At 38.5% G+C, this 14,873-nt stretch overlaps 1 protein-coding gene across 4 annotated transcripts in view; it reads right to left on the bottom strand.

Annotated features, from left to right (window-relative positions):
• Positions 1 to 14,873, bottom strand: part of unkl (unk like zinc finger) — a 77,046-nt gene that overhangs the window by 28,638 nt on the left and 33,535 nt on the right. Inside the window, exons 5-12 of one of the 4 annotated variants that reach the window (XM_078417762.1) lie at positions 12,569 to 12,704; positions 9,166 to 9,283; positions 6,117 to 6,201; positions 4,135 to 4,316; positions 3,275 to 3,307; positions 2,771 to 2,810; positions 2,622 to 2,695; positions 300 to 365 (exon numbers count right to left, since the gene is read on the bottom strand). In XM_078417762.1, the coding sequence (XP_078273888.1) occupies positions 300 to 365; positions 2,622 to 2,695; positions 2,771 to 2,810; positions 3,275 to 3,307; positions 4,135 to 4,316; positions 6,117 to 6,201; positions 9,166 to 9,283; positions 12,569 to 12,704 (734 nt within the window). Of the gene's footprint in view, positions 1 to 299; positions 366 to 2,621; positions 2,811 to 3,274; positions 3,308 to 4,134; positions 4,317 to 6,116; positions 6,202 to 9,165; positions 9,284 to 12,568; positions 12,705 to 14,873 lie in introns of all 4 variants that reach the window. The other 3 variants (XM_078417763.1, XM_078417761.1, XM_078417764.1) reach the window with 3 other exon arrangements.

The following is a 14,873-nucleotide window of genomic DNA, read 5'->3' as shown; positions in this document are numbered from 1 at the left end:
GCTGGTTTCCCATGCGAATATTCAATAAATGCATTATTAGTAAAATTAAAATAAGTTTACCCCTTAGATAAATGTAGATTAAATGTTTTTTAATTGGAAAATGTCCAATCAAAATCTCAAACAGCAAGGTGACTGCAAACACTAAATCAAATTGAAACAAATATATTTGACATTCTTATGAAGGCCATTCATTTTTATGCACTTCATGGGCAGCCAACAAAGAACATTGTTAATAAGGCCCAACTAATTTTTGGTAAACCATTGAAGTTAAAAATTAGCTTTAAATTTCTCTCACTCACCTGTTTACTATCATGCTCATTCAATTTCTGGTTATTTTCTAGTGTTTGGCTCTTATGTTGCTTTGCCTGCGAGTAAACAAACTAACTTAAGCATTTCTGTTTCAACTAAAATATCTCATTCTTTCACTGATATCTGCTTTCATCAGTACTTGATTCTCCTTCCCCACTCTTGTTATAGTTCAGCAACCGTGCATGCTAATCGTCTCTGGAAAGGGTAGTTTCGCAGTAATCATTTCAGTAAACAGGTGGAAGATATTAGCACTATTACTTCACAAAGTGACTAGCAAGTATCTGAAATTACTCCACTAATCTTACTGCATCCACTTATGTGCACACAACACCCGTAAAGGGCCGGGGAGGAATTGTCAATACCTTTCAAACTTTCTGGATTGCCTATTGATCCATAAATGTTTCCATTTATCAGAAAAATAAACTTAATCTGAGATCTCAACTGCTCTTAGTCTTCAAGTTGCCTGCTCACAGGCAACCTCTAAGCTCTTGTTTTTTTGGTGCAAGATGAAAAATCCTGGGGTGGTATTGCTCTAAATAATGATGGCTTCTTAAGTGGAATTGTTATGGTGGAAGTGGGGTTATGACAGAAAGAGCAAATCTGACCTACTGTGCAATTCCTAGCTATTTGGACAGGTGACAGCATTAAGATGGACCACAGTGCAGATCAATCTACTGCTCACTGCAGGAAAATCTATGATGCACAGGAAAGTTAAAATGAGCAGATTGCTGCAGAGAAACAACAAAAGATTATTGCCGAAACATAGAAACAAGCAACTGCAGATGTTTAACTGCAGAGGTTTTTTAAAAAAAGGACGCAAAATGCTGGAGTAACTCAATGGGTCAGGCAGCATCTCTGGAGAACATGGATAGGTGACAGTTCAGGTCAGGACCCTTCTTCAGACTGACAAAACATTATTGCCAATCCATACTATTTAAAACTTTTCTTTCAATCACCATCAGTGTCTCCAAAACATCTGGGGATCTTTGTTCAGAGTTGAACTCTCCACTAAACAAGTTCCATGATCTTGTAACATTTAAGTGAAAGACACTATACGTCTGCAAGCCGATATATCTGAGACTTAAATTATCAAATGCTTATATTTAAAATTATGGGTCAAAATAGCTCTAAACTGTCAGATCATAGGCAAGAAACATGTTGCACTTTATGGAATTGTAGTGTGTAGAAACTGAATGGGCTTAGCTGGGGTGGCCAGTCTTTATTGCAGTCTACAATTGTCCGGTAGATAATTGTTGGAAATCAGAGCAGCCTTTGTGATAAAGATACCAAGTTCCACGATTTTGATTTAAATAAAAAATCGATATACTTCCACATCATGATATTGTACAGGTGTCAAGGGTTATAGGGAGAAGGCAGGAAAATTGAATTAGAAGGCAGAGATCAACCATGATTGAATGGACCCAATGGGCCGAGTGGCCTAATTCTACTTCTATAACTTGTGAATGTACCACTTTGAAGGAGAATTTGAGTTTGTGTTTCTATGCATTTCATTTACTGGTCCTTCCAAGAAGTAACGGTTGCTATCAAAGAAGACTAAATGAGTTGTTGGATGCATGCTGCAGCAGCATCATAGTGCAGCTGAAATGCAATGATGATGGATGGAATTAATGTTTAGAATGGAAGGTGGATATCTATCAACCTGGATGTTTTCAATTTTGAGATGTTGTGGGAACTTGTTGTATTCCCATGACTGACACAGTTAACTTTTCTCATCTTTGGTAGCACAGGATGGTGAACATTCTGGAAATAGTTTTGGGCTCACACTAAGTCATTCAAATCTGAATGTTGCCGAGCTGCACAAAGCCAAGGCTTGTACCATTTTATGAGAATGTAGGGATAAAACTGGCTTGCATTAAATAGTCACGGATAAAGTAGTCGAGTGTGATTTAGCTGGGCAATGACCCTTCAACAATGCACAGTAGCTTAAATAACTGGTTTCCAATAACCAAAATCTATTTTATGCTATATATGAACAATGCAATCAATGCAGCATTTTCCCTTGCTTCCCATTCACATCAATATTACTAGGGCTCTTTGCTGCCACTCTTTCTCAAATGTTGCCTTGATGTCAAGGGCAGTTAGTTTTATCTCGCCCCAGAGAATTCAGTACTTTTGTCCATGATTGGACCAAAATTGTAATGATGCCAGAACTAAGAATTCCTGATGGACTCCAATTTGAACACCTGTTAATTGGTTACTGCAAACACAAAATGGGAAAAAAAAACAAGTTTGGAAAATGATTAAGCCTTAACCCCATTCATAATACAGATATTTTTTTGTATAAAAGTTACCTGATCTTCTCGTTCAAAGCCCGGTGCTTTTGGATACGTAGATGTTGGTGATGAAACACTTGATGTCGCAGCATCTGAACATAAACTACTGTTAGTAAAATATTTGCATCCACTTAGTGGCCCAACAGGATACAATGAACTGTAACTACCTGAACTTGAAGTAACCGTTGGGCTGCTTGATGATGAAACCTGGATTGGAAAAACCATACAAAACAAAATAAACACGCAATTTGTTCATAACTGTAAGTCATTTACCAACAGACACATTAACATAACTTAAGTGCACTTTTCAATTCAGAAAAATGTCTGAAAAAACCCCCCAAAACATGACAAAGTCACAAACGCCAATATTCTTGCTGCTGCATTACCAGCCTCCTTTATTGCCCTCACCATTTCTTCACTACTGTTGGGGAAGAGTCTTTGAATACATTTAAGACCGAAATAGTTAGAAGAAAATCAATGGTTACGTGGAAAGGGTAAGAAAGTGGACCCAAGAACTAGAATCTAGAACTAGAGGGCATGGGTTTAAGGTGAGAGAGGAGAAATTTAAGGGAGATCTAAGGAGTATGTTTTTCGACACGAAAGGTGGTGAGTATTTGGAACGAGCTGTCGGAGACACATTATTATATTTTAAAAGACATTTGAATTGGTACCTGGATTGGAAAGGAGTAGAGGGATACAGGTTTCTGCAAGAAAAAGGGATTACTGCTGATAGGCATAATGGTCTGCATGGAAAAAGTAGGGCACAAGGGCCCACTTCTGTGGTTTATGTTTCTATGATTCCATGAAAAGATATTCCTTTTATTGTTTCACACAGTTGGATAAACTATGGTAGCACACTTACTATTTCAAAGCCTGCGAGCACGATAGTCTCTGCTGCTTATGGATGTACATATACCAACGTATCAACTCTCTCATACCCATCACCCTGTGCATATAAACATTCACAGCAGTAGCCAATTCAAATAGCTTAAGGGAAACAGGCTACCTGCATACAAGGGCTGGTAGGTAGTTCCCATGAAAGATCTTCCAGTGTGGAGTAGACTAATTGTAGTAAGAACAGAACTAATGCAAGTTGTTTTTCCCCTCCGAACACATTCACCATGCAACTACCCTCATAAACACAAAACAAAAAGTTGGACCCTTTTCATACCTTAAAGCAACATGTCCATGTATGTGAACAAAGGATATATTTAAATAAGACAAGGCTAATTATTTTATAATTAGTACTCTAATTGCTATTCATTTTCAGGAAGTTACAATTAAGAAAGTAAAAATTAAGAATTCAAATTCCAACCAGGAGAGATGACAGAGTGTGCTCGTACACTTTCCTATCAACCGCTCACAATGCTCTCAATGAAACGTTTTAACAACAATAGTAACACATTTAAGTATCTTGGGTATGTCAATGCTGCAATGCTTTTACATCCTCATAAGTGAAGCTTGTCAAGATATAAATGGCAGAATAGACAGTTTGATAACAACACGTGACGACATTAGGAAGACATCTCACATTTCCTATCTGTCCATTATTGCTGGTTGGATTAATACTTGTGCTCCATTCACTTGTAGATCCAAGACTTTCTGTAGGATAAAGCCGAGGGCCTTGCTTGGGCTGAGCACCTGCCACAGCTCCTGCCTGCATCATTGAGGCTACCTGATTCATGATCTGCACTTCCTCAGTAGAGGGTATCCCTACAAGTAAAAATGATCAAAATTCATAATGAAACACATGCCTCGCTCAATAAAAGAGCATTACCCAAATAAATAACCATCAGTTACTTAAGAATTAAGATTTCAAGATTCTAATAAATTAAAATTTGTAAGTGGAGACAATTAAAGCTCTCCTCAATAGTTCATGACATCCACTGTTGGATTGTGTCTACACTAACTAATACATCCCATCCATCAAGGACTGCCATAACTCTATACTTGTTTCATCCCCCTGAAATCAAATGTCCTTAAGCAAACCAAGTCTTCAAGCTTGCAACCTATGAATTGAAGAGAGACAATGAGGAAGGTAGGGTTTATACATGACTCGTGGTGATCACTGGATTTTTCTGACAAGTCTTCCTGACAAGTTTTGATCCTATTCAATTGTACTTTATTGTCAGAAAATAACTGCAGATGCTGGTACAAATCAAAGGTATTTATTCACAAAATGCTGGAGTAACTCAGCAGGTAATGCACCATCTCAGGAGAGAAGGAATGGGTGACGTTTCGGGTCGAGACCCTTCTTCAGACTGAAGGGTCCCGACCCGAAACGTCACCCATTCCTTCTCTCCTGAGATGCTGCCTGACCTGCTGAGTTACTCCAGCATTTTGTGAATAAATACCTCCGTACTTTATTGTCACATGTACTGAAGTACTGTGAAATTATACCCTATATTAAATCTCTTCTTTGGCCTCTCTGCATCAGTGGAAATTATTGTAGTATGATTTGCCATCTATGAAATGACCTTGTGCATTGACAAAAAGTTTTTTTCACTTGTTGTATGAAGTACAAAACTGCATTATGGCCCAATCAGTCTTACTAAAAACTTAACAGGATATAAGTTATGAATTTTCGTATTGCTAAAGGAGTATTTAAATCCACAGAACCTGTTGCTTTTTTACTTTTCAGATCTTTTCATTTGGGATCAACAAATGAGATTAGAGTTCTGATGAAAATCAGCAACCTTAAACAGGAACTTTCCCGTCGACCAAGATACTTCTTGACATTTAAGTAATTCCTACATTTAAAATTAAAAAAAATTCATATTTACTTTTACGACAAAGAATTCCTGACCACAAATTGTCCCTAGTGTGTCGGATAAAATTAGTGTATGAGTGATTGCTGATCAGTGCGGACTCCCTGGGCCGAAGGGGCTGTTTCCACAGTACATCTCCAAACTAAATGGCATAAAAAATACTTAACTCACTAAATATTTTATAAATAATCCGAGGAAAAACAAATGCATCCATTGAATTCATTTATTTTCAGGCCACTGAAAATTATTAGCTACAACTTGTATTTTAAAGATGGAGCATGCTGTCATCATTTAACTTTGCCCATCTAAATACTTGCAATTTCCATCTAAAATTAACCATTTTATATTTTTGGCCTCTATTGGTGTTCGACACATTAATAGTTACCCGTTGCTCTTTCTTGTACAAATGCCTCTATCAATTCCTTACCATATTTAAGAGCAGCTTAAAGATTGTGGTCTGCAGTTCTGTTGTCTCTTCTCCAATTTCCTTCATAGTGGTTAAAAATAATTATGTTTTGAATATGAAATGGTTGATTTCAGAAAAAGCTCAAAATTAGCACCTCTGGATAACAAGACAACTCAGAAAAGAATTTTTTAAAATTTGAACTTGGTGACTTATTTACAAATTGAAATCAATTATGCTTCAATAAGCAATTGTGCACTACCGTGCAACATCACAAGACCGATCCAAAATATGTCAGAAAATGAGAGTTCCCAATGTGAAAAACAAAGATTGTCAACTTACGTTCAACATGTGCAAATGCACAGAAAGGCCCACGAGGGCAGTATCCTGTCTGTCGCATATCATTGCATTTTGTAGATTTGTAGATCTAGAGAATGATGGAAAATAAGTTAATTTAAAGACAATTATTCTCTAGCACACTTACATGCTGAAGCTCTAATTATGCTCTGCTGCCACCTTCAGTTTTTAAATCATCTCATCTCTTGCCCAGTCTCAAATACTCTGTTTTGTAAAGATTAGCTTTCTCAAAGTGAATGGTAGATCCTGGTGACATACACAGTGAATCGCAAGCTGCTGGTAAATGTTGTTGAGCAAATTGCCCGAGGAATACAATTACAGAGTTCCTTGAAAGAGGCAAGTAACTACGTACTTGTAGACAAGATGATGAAGGCAACATATGACATGCTTGTCTTCATCAGCTGACCCACCGAGTGCAAGTATGTCTTGTTGCAGGCATATCAAAAGTTAATTAGACCGCATTTGGAGTTTTGTGAGCAGCTCTGGTTGCCACACTGCAGGAAAGATGTGATTAAGCTAGGGAGGGCGCAGAAAAGATTCACAAGCATATTTCTTGAATTAGAGGGCTGAAGTTATAAGGGGTAAACTGCTTCTGTCTTTCCTAAAGCAAAGGAGTACAAGAGGTGAAACAGTGGAGGTATATACAATTATAAATAGGTAAACAAGGAACTACAGATACTGGTTTACAAAAACAAGACACAAAAATGCTAGAGTAATTCAGCAGGTCAGGCAGCATCTCTGGAGAACGTGGATATGTAACATCAGAACCCTTGTGTAGAGGATCTGAGGGATAGTTTTCGAGAGTAGTTGACATCAGGAATGTATTGCCTGAGGAAGTGGTGGAGCAGGATAAGGTATCTTGGATAGTATTGAATGAGCAAGGCATAGAAGGACATTAAATTAATGTAGTTTAATAGGATTAGTATATATAGGCATGATGGTCAGCAGACACGTTGGGCTGAAGCATCTATATCTATGCTGTACAACTCTGACTAAAATAAAAGCTTTAAGTCACATAATGCATCAAAATCCACTGACGTCTTCTCAACTCTTGTTTACTTGTGCTCTTTTGCTCTACTGCTATGATCTTTGTGTGACCTTAAACTGTGTTCAGAAGTCCCCATTTATCCTGCATCAAATTTTGTGCAAAATTCTCCATTACTATCATAAACTGTTACACTTACAAACAAATAGATTCTAATTACTGCATTTTGCTTTCGGGGATTTCTGCACCTCTCCACTTTAAGATCTGAAAATCCACAACTGGCCATCCTTAAAATAAACCTTGTAGGTTCATATTTCCTTTGTGTGTAGAGTCAAAACAAACTGTTCGAGGAACTCACTGGGTAAGGCAACATCTGTGGAATGAGGTGGATAGATAATGTTTTGGGTTGGGATTTTCTTCAAACTGATGTATGTAGGTATGTAGGTTAATTGGCTGGGTAAATGTAAAAATTGTCCCTAGTGGGTGTAGGATAGTGTTAATGTGCGGGGATCACTGGGCGGCACGGACTTGGTGGGCCGAAAAGGCCTGTTTCTGGCTGTATATATATGATGATGATGGAGTACTGGGGAGTTAGCTGATAGAAAGAGTGGATTCAGATGACAAAGTGGACCACGATGGGGAGTGCTTGGTTTTTTGGTGAGGAAAGGAGGGAAAGAAGGGTGGAGAGAGCAACCAAAGTTGGAGGTGATAATGGTGCATATGGTGAAATTTGATGAAGGAAGGTGGGTAGAATGTGGCAGGGAGAAAAGTAAGGAGTTGGGACTTGGGAGTTCCTTATCTCCATCCCTCACAACTTGCTGAATTCCCCCAAGTTCCAGCATCTGCCATTTCTTGTGTCTCCCTTTGTATAAATCTTCTAGAGTCATACAGCGTGGAAACAGGCCCTTTTGCCCAACTTGCCCACATTGAAAAATTAAGCTTACATTCACTGAAGCTCTGACTCCAAGTCATCCTAATAATAAAGGGCATTCTGTGAGGCAACATAACTTCCCATCTGATCTCATTGCTGATATTAAATTTATTTTACATGAATCAATGGCTCATAGAAACCCACCAAACTCTGGAATATAGAAGTAAGAATTTACCTTAGTGGTACCTATTTTGAATATACCTATCAGAAGTATGTACCTTTCAACAGTGTCAAAATTAAGGAATGGGGAAGGAGATGCAGATTCCCAGCACAATACAATTTTATGGGTTGCTATTTTAATAAGAGAAAGTTAGTGAGCATCTTTTCAGGAGGTATTTGATGGTGGGAAGGAGTACATGCATTTAATTAGCTCTTCCCATTTTTGTTTTCCAAAGTTTTTCTGAAAACAACGAAAACAAAGAAAAAGAAAGAAAACTTTTGAATTGTTGATGTTTTTAAAATACGGCATAATAACAACTATTTTTTATAACCAAAACGCAATAAGATATTGTCCAGATAATCTTCTGTTTTGGTGATGATCGAGGAATAAAAGTTGGCCACTTTACAAGAGGAGCTCAAGGGAACAGACACAACTTGTAATTGTTTGAAACAAAAATGATGTTTATCAACATTACTATTTTGGTACCACCGTTAAGTCAAGCAGCCAAACAGCTTCCTGAACAAGATTTATCAGTTGCAAGATACAAATTAAAAGATTATGTAGCAGTCATTTAAACCAGGTGCACATGAACAACTTTTCAAAGGGCGGTGAATCTCTGGAATTTTCTTCCCCACTGTGCTATGAAAGTTAGATTATTTGAACTACTTAAAGTTGGTAAATTATTGAAAAATTGAGAAAAGAGAGCTATGAACTGGCACAGGAGAAGATGAGGCCTGGAGCACTTCAGCAATGTAAATATTGAAGGGAGGGAAAGAATGAGGGGTTGAATAGTTTGTTCCTGCTATTGCCTTGAAGAATGGAGTTTTCTTTGCAACTCTACCTACATTTTGGGAATTAAGTTATTTGAAGCCATCATTACACTCAAAAAGAAAAATCAGATTGCAGAGTCAACAAGCACCAATAATGTTTAATCTATTCGCACCTTTTACAGCCTTACCTCTGGATGGAACTGTTGCTCTGTGCGAGAGTGACAATATTGACAATTATCCCCACTCTCACATTTTGTGGGTTCTCCCCATTCATCCCCATGTTTGACATTAGGACAAGGAGTTGACCTAAAATGTGAATCAAGGCAGGTTTATTTTGCAGGGTATGGAATAGGAATATTGTAATCTGTATAATGTTCAATACATTAATATAACTCACAGTTTATCAGGATTGGCAATAACGTTTATATGAAGTGAATAACAAGGAGAGGCTAGATAGCAAGTACATATGTAATTTTGAAGTAGCATCACACAAACCAACAACACACAATGATATGACATTTTAATTGCTGCTGCTGACTTGATGATATATTTTGGTAAAGAGATCTCCCTGAAAGCTTTTAACGACAAGACTGAAACAACAGTTCTGGTGTTTTATTTCAAAGAGGAAATTAAAAAGAAAAGTCTTATGTTTTCTGCTATAAATGAGCCAAGAATGCAAGCAGACCCTTACCATACGGTCTGATTAGTCCTTACTCCAAGGCTCCTCCGTGCTACAATCACGCATTCATCCTCACCCATTAAAGTTGTTTGCAACTCCAATTTCTTGGCATCACCCAACCTGATCCATGTCTCCTTCTACTTATCCCTTATCCCCAACTGATGCAACCCCTTTTTAAAGTTTTTAAAATGCACATTTTGTTATGAAGCTCTTTGGTAGTTGTTACAAACTTGCTATCAATTCGAATTCCCTTGTTTGTTTGCTATAATTGCTCCTACGAGTGGTTCAAATCACTTCTTTCAGCAGTTAACCCTATTTGCAGTCTCGGGATGCAGGAAATGCGATTCCTTGTGATCAGCTTCAAGAATTTTGGCTTTTACAATGAAAACTGCTGTGAGAAGTACCTTCAAGAGTTTTTTTTATTGTCATATGTCCCAAATAGAACAATGAAATTCTTACTTGCTGCAGCACAACAGAATATGTAAACATAGTACATTGTTCAAAGGTCAGTCATTGATCAAGGAGGCCTATCACCACCATTTAGGCATAAACATGTGATGTACAATAAATGCTAGCTTCATCAGTTAAGCTCATATCTACAGAAAATAACCTATGCTATCCACAAACACAATATCCAAACTATTAACAAAACAAAAAACGCTGAAAAAGTTCAACAGGCAGCATCCAGGAATGAGAAAGAATTAGCATTTTCTCAGACCTGCCCGTAATTATTTAAAATTCTTGTCATTAAATATGAACTAGAGTCCTAGAGTGATATAGTGTGGAAACAAGCCCTTTGGCCCAACTTGCCCACACCAGTCAACATGTCCCAGCTACACTGGTCCTACCAGCCAGCATTTGGTCCATATCCCTCCAAACCCATCCTATCCATGTACTTGTCTACCATGTACATTTCTTAAATGTTGAGATAGTCCCTGCCTCAACCACCTCCTCTGGCAGCTTGTTCCATACATCCACCACCCTTTATGGAAAGGTTACCCCTCAGATTCCTATTAAATCTTTCCCCCTTCACCTTAAACCTATGTCCTCTGGTCCTCGATTGACCTACTCTGGGTAAGAGACACTGTGCATCTACCCAATATATTCCTTTCATAATCTTACACACCTCTAAGATCACCCCTCATCCTCCTGCACTCCAAGGAATAGAGTCCCAGCCTACCCAACCTCTGCCCTTCGCTCAGACCCTCTGGTCCTGGCAACATCCTTGTAAATCTTCTCTGTACCCTTTCCAGCGTGACAACATCTTTTCAAAAACATGGTGCCCAGAACTGAACATCATACTCTAAATATGACCTCATCAATGTCTTAGACAACTGCAACATGACCTCCCAACTTTGATACTCAATACTCTGGCTGATGAAGGCCAATGTGCCAAAAGCCTTTTTTTGACCACCCGATTTACCTACGACCACCTTCAGGGAACTATGCACCTGCACTCCTAGATCCCTCTGATCTACAACACTACAGAGCCCTCCCATTCACTGTGTAGGTCCTGCCCATGTAAGACTTCCCAAAATGCAACACCTCACATTTTTCTGCATTAAATTCCATCAACCATTCCTCAGCTCACTTGGCCAATTGATCAAATTCCTGCTGCATTTTTTCAGAAGCATCTTCACTACCTGCAACCACGCACTTTTGTACCATCTGCAAACTTGCCAATCTTACCGTGTACATTCTCATCCAAATCATTGATATAGATAACAAATAGTAACAGGCCAAGCACCGAACCTTGACGCATACCATTAGTCACAGGCCTCCAGTCCGAGAAGCAATCTTCCACCATTGCCCTCTGCTTCCATGAAGCCAATTTTCTATCCATTCAGCTATCTCTCCTTGGATCCCATGCGATCTAACCTTCTAGAGCAGCCTACCATTAGGAACCTTGCCGAATGCTTTTCTGAAGTCCATATATACAACATCTACAGCTCTGCCCTCAAAGACCTTTTTGGTCAAATCTTCAAAAATCTCAATCAAATTTGTGAGATACGACCTCCCACGTTAAAACCAGGCTGACTATCCCTTATCAGCCCTTGTCTGTCTAAATGCCTGTTGAACAGTCAAAACGAACTGTTGATTTCAGCTCCAGTTTTTCTCAAAGCACTGCTGTACTGAAGGTTCATTATGTAACGAGGGCCAAATAACTACTCAACACTAAAATGAGCTGGAGCTAAAGTGGAATCACAGTTTGAGACACTGCAATTATATCAGCAAAATGACTACTTTCATTAGATTATTTTTATCACTATAAGTTGTGAATACATTCAGAGGTATGGACTGCTTCATTGTAATAAGCTTATATCCACAGCAACTTTGTACGGGGAAATGCAAGGAGGGAATCAGATATGTTCGATCACCTAATTTCATTCATTCCTAGTTTCTAGAAAATATTACTTTGAGTCTTTGCTTTCCTCATTTCTACAAATTTTAAACCCAAACTATAATGAGTGCCCTCTTTCATCCTGCACTTTTCAAACTTGATGTTATACCGACCTCACCTTGCCGTAAACCTTTTAGCAGATCATTATAACCATTAATCAATAATGCCAGGATCAACTAGCTGTCCTGCTAATGATTTAAAGTGACAAATGAAAGAGTAACTGCAACACAATAGTCAACAAATGTAATAATTAAAATTAACCTGTATGAATATTATTATTATATTGGGAGAATTTGAGGGTAGACAAAATAATCTCTGATCTGCAATGTTATCCATGCGAAGTCATATATTGGCATACATCAAATTAAAGTGAACATTCAAAACATAATGCGCATTAGCATTGCACAAAAAAATTATTTGCAGACATCTAAAAAGTTGAAATTTGGAAATAGTGAGGTGCAAATCAGCATTGTGCAAAGGAAATACTCCTAGAATGAAACTGATTCTTTACCGATATTTAAACTTTCTTGGATTTCTTCTTCGGTCTCTGCTGTTGTGATAATGAGGACAAGCATACCCTTGTCGGCAGAGTCGCGGTGGCTTATTGCACTGATCAGTCTTGTAATTTGCTAGCACAAAGTTCGTTTCTGCAAAATAAACAAATTTACATCAAGCCTGAGCTTCTCAATATTTCACAGCATAACTGAAAATGTACTTTGGAAAATCAACTTTGAAAAATAACATGCAGCTGCAAGGGCACCTCCCACCTACACAAAAATGGACCCCCCCCACCTTGCACTTGATACTCCATGCACTGCTTAGCCAACAATTCTTGCCTTCCTCCACATACACGCAATCTTTTCATCTAGCAAGGATCACTAGGCCTCTCTCCAATCCTCAGACTGACCCTCTAGTGCTTTCTTTTAATCACTGCATGCCAATATACACCAAGACCCTCTCCTCTGCTAGTTATCATCCCATCTCCACATTCACACCAAAAAATTATTCTCAACTTCTGAAATTCTTAAATCATAAACACGTACCAATGTGACACACCCTATTCACAAATTAAAAACAATTCAAAGTGATTTCCAATTCCTTGTGTGAAATTCCTATATCACTGTAACCTCCCTCAGCCTCCTCAAGCTGTGGTAATCAGTTCATTCATTGAATTCTATTCCCTTGTGTCTCTCCAATTTTAATTGTTTCACTTTTGATGGTCATACCTTCAGCTGGATAGATTTTAAAACTCTTTCCCTATCGTCTAGTTTCAAGCTTTTAGTCATCTTGTATAGATCATTTTGGTTCTGATTGATAACATAACATAACAAAGTCAAGTACTTTGACAGCTTTACTATGGCAAGACAATATTGTGACAATGATCGTGACAATTTAAACAATGAAAAATTCTATTTAATCATTTTTGCTATCTTGCTGACCTAAATTATCCAGTAGATGGCAGTGTTCATTAATTTTACCAATCAACACAAACATGCACAAAAATGCAAAGCAGTCATAATGATTTTCAAGAGTTAGACAATATTTCACCCTGAAGAGGTGTTTGATATGAATACAATTCCTCGTTGTTTGGTTTAACGAGGACTGATTCATCCCAAATGAGTATGCCACTGCCGTCACTGAATTCGTCAATATGTATGTAGGGACTACATGCCAAAGAAGACAATACTGTGTTTCCCCAGCTAGAAATCATGGGTGAATGGTGATATCTACTCCCAGGTGAAGCCCAAGCTGGCCTTACACTAATCCCTGGAAAATCTGAATAACACCAACTACGTCGGGGGTTTCTATTTATTGACGATAGCGCTGCATCAATTCCCAAGGAAACTCATCTCCAAACCCTGTACAACTGGATCCTTGACATCTTGACCCCAGACCACAATTAGTAAGGATTGGCAACCATACATAATCCACAGTAATTCTGAACACTGCTGCCCTGCAAGTGCACATTCTCTCTCCCTTTCCATACTTCCTGTACACTGTGCAGCCACATTCTGCTCTAACTCCATCAACTAGTTTGCAGATGACACACACCATCCTTGTGGGCTAGATCTCAGACAATGGCGGGGCAGAGCACAGGAAGGAGATAGAGAGCTTAATAACATGTGAAGACAACAACCACTCCCTCAATGTCAGCAAGACAAAAGAGCTTGTCATTGACTTCAGGAAATGGGGTGGTGTATGTGTTCCAATTTGCCACAATGGTGCCCTAGTGGACACAGCCCAGAGTTTCAGGCGTATGGACATAAATATCACCAACAATTTGTCTTGGTCCAACCCCATTGACAACGTGGTCAAGAAAGCACACAAACGCCTCTATTCCTCAGAAGACTACGGACATTTGGCATGTCTCCAATGAGTCTTACCAATTTCTACAGATACATTATAGAAAGCATCCTATTGGGATGCATCATGACTTGGTTAATCAAACTGCTCTGCTTAAGACTGCAGCAAAAAAAATCTATAATTTTTTTTTTTTAATTAAAAATCGTGGAGAATTGTGAATGCAGCCCAGTTCGTCACATGAATCAGCTCCCCCCAACACTGTTCGACTCTACCTATACTTCCTGCAGCCAAATAATCAAGGACCTCTTACATCCTGGTTATTCCCTCTTCATTCAAGCAGAAGATACAGAAGCTTGAAGACACATACTAGATTCCGGAACAGCTTTATCCGCGCTGAAATCAGAACTGAATTGACCTCTTGTAAACGAAGGGTGAATTAAGCGCCAAACTCCCAACATACCTCATTGCAGTCTTGTATTTTTCTCTTAATCTGCAATTTCTCTGCAACTGTA

The sequence above is a fragment of the Rhinoraja longicauda genome, chromosome 21 (assembly GCF_053455715.1).
Source record: "Rhinoraja longicauda isolate Sanriku21f chromosome 21, sRhiLon1.1, whole genome shotgun sequence".
Classification (NCBI taxonomy): Eukaryota; Metazoa; Chordata; class Chondrichthyes; order Rajiformes; family Arhynchobatidae; genus Rhinoraja; species Rhinoraja longicauda.
This window is presented reverse-complemented; position numbering and strand designations above follow the sequence as displayed.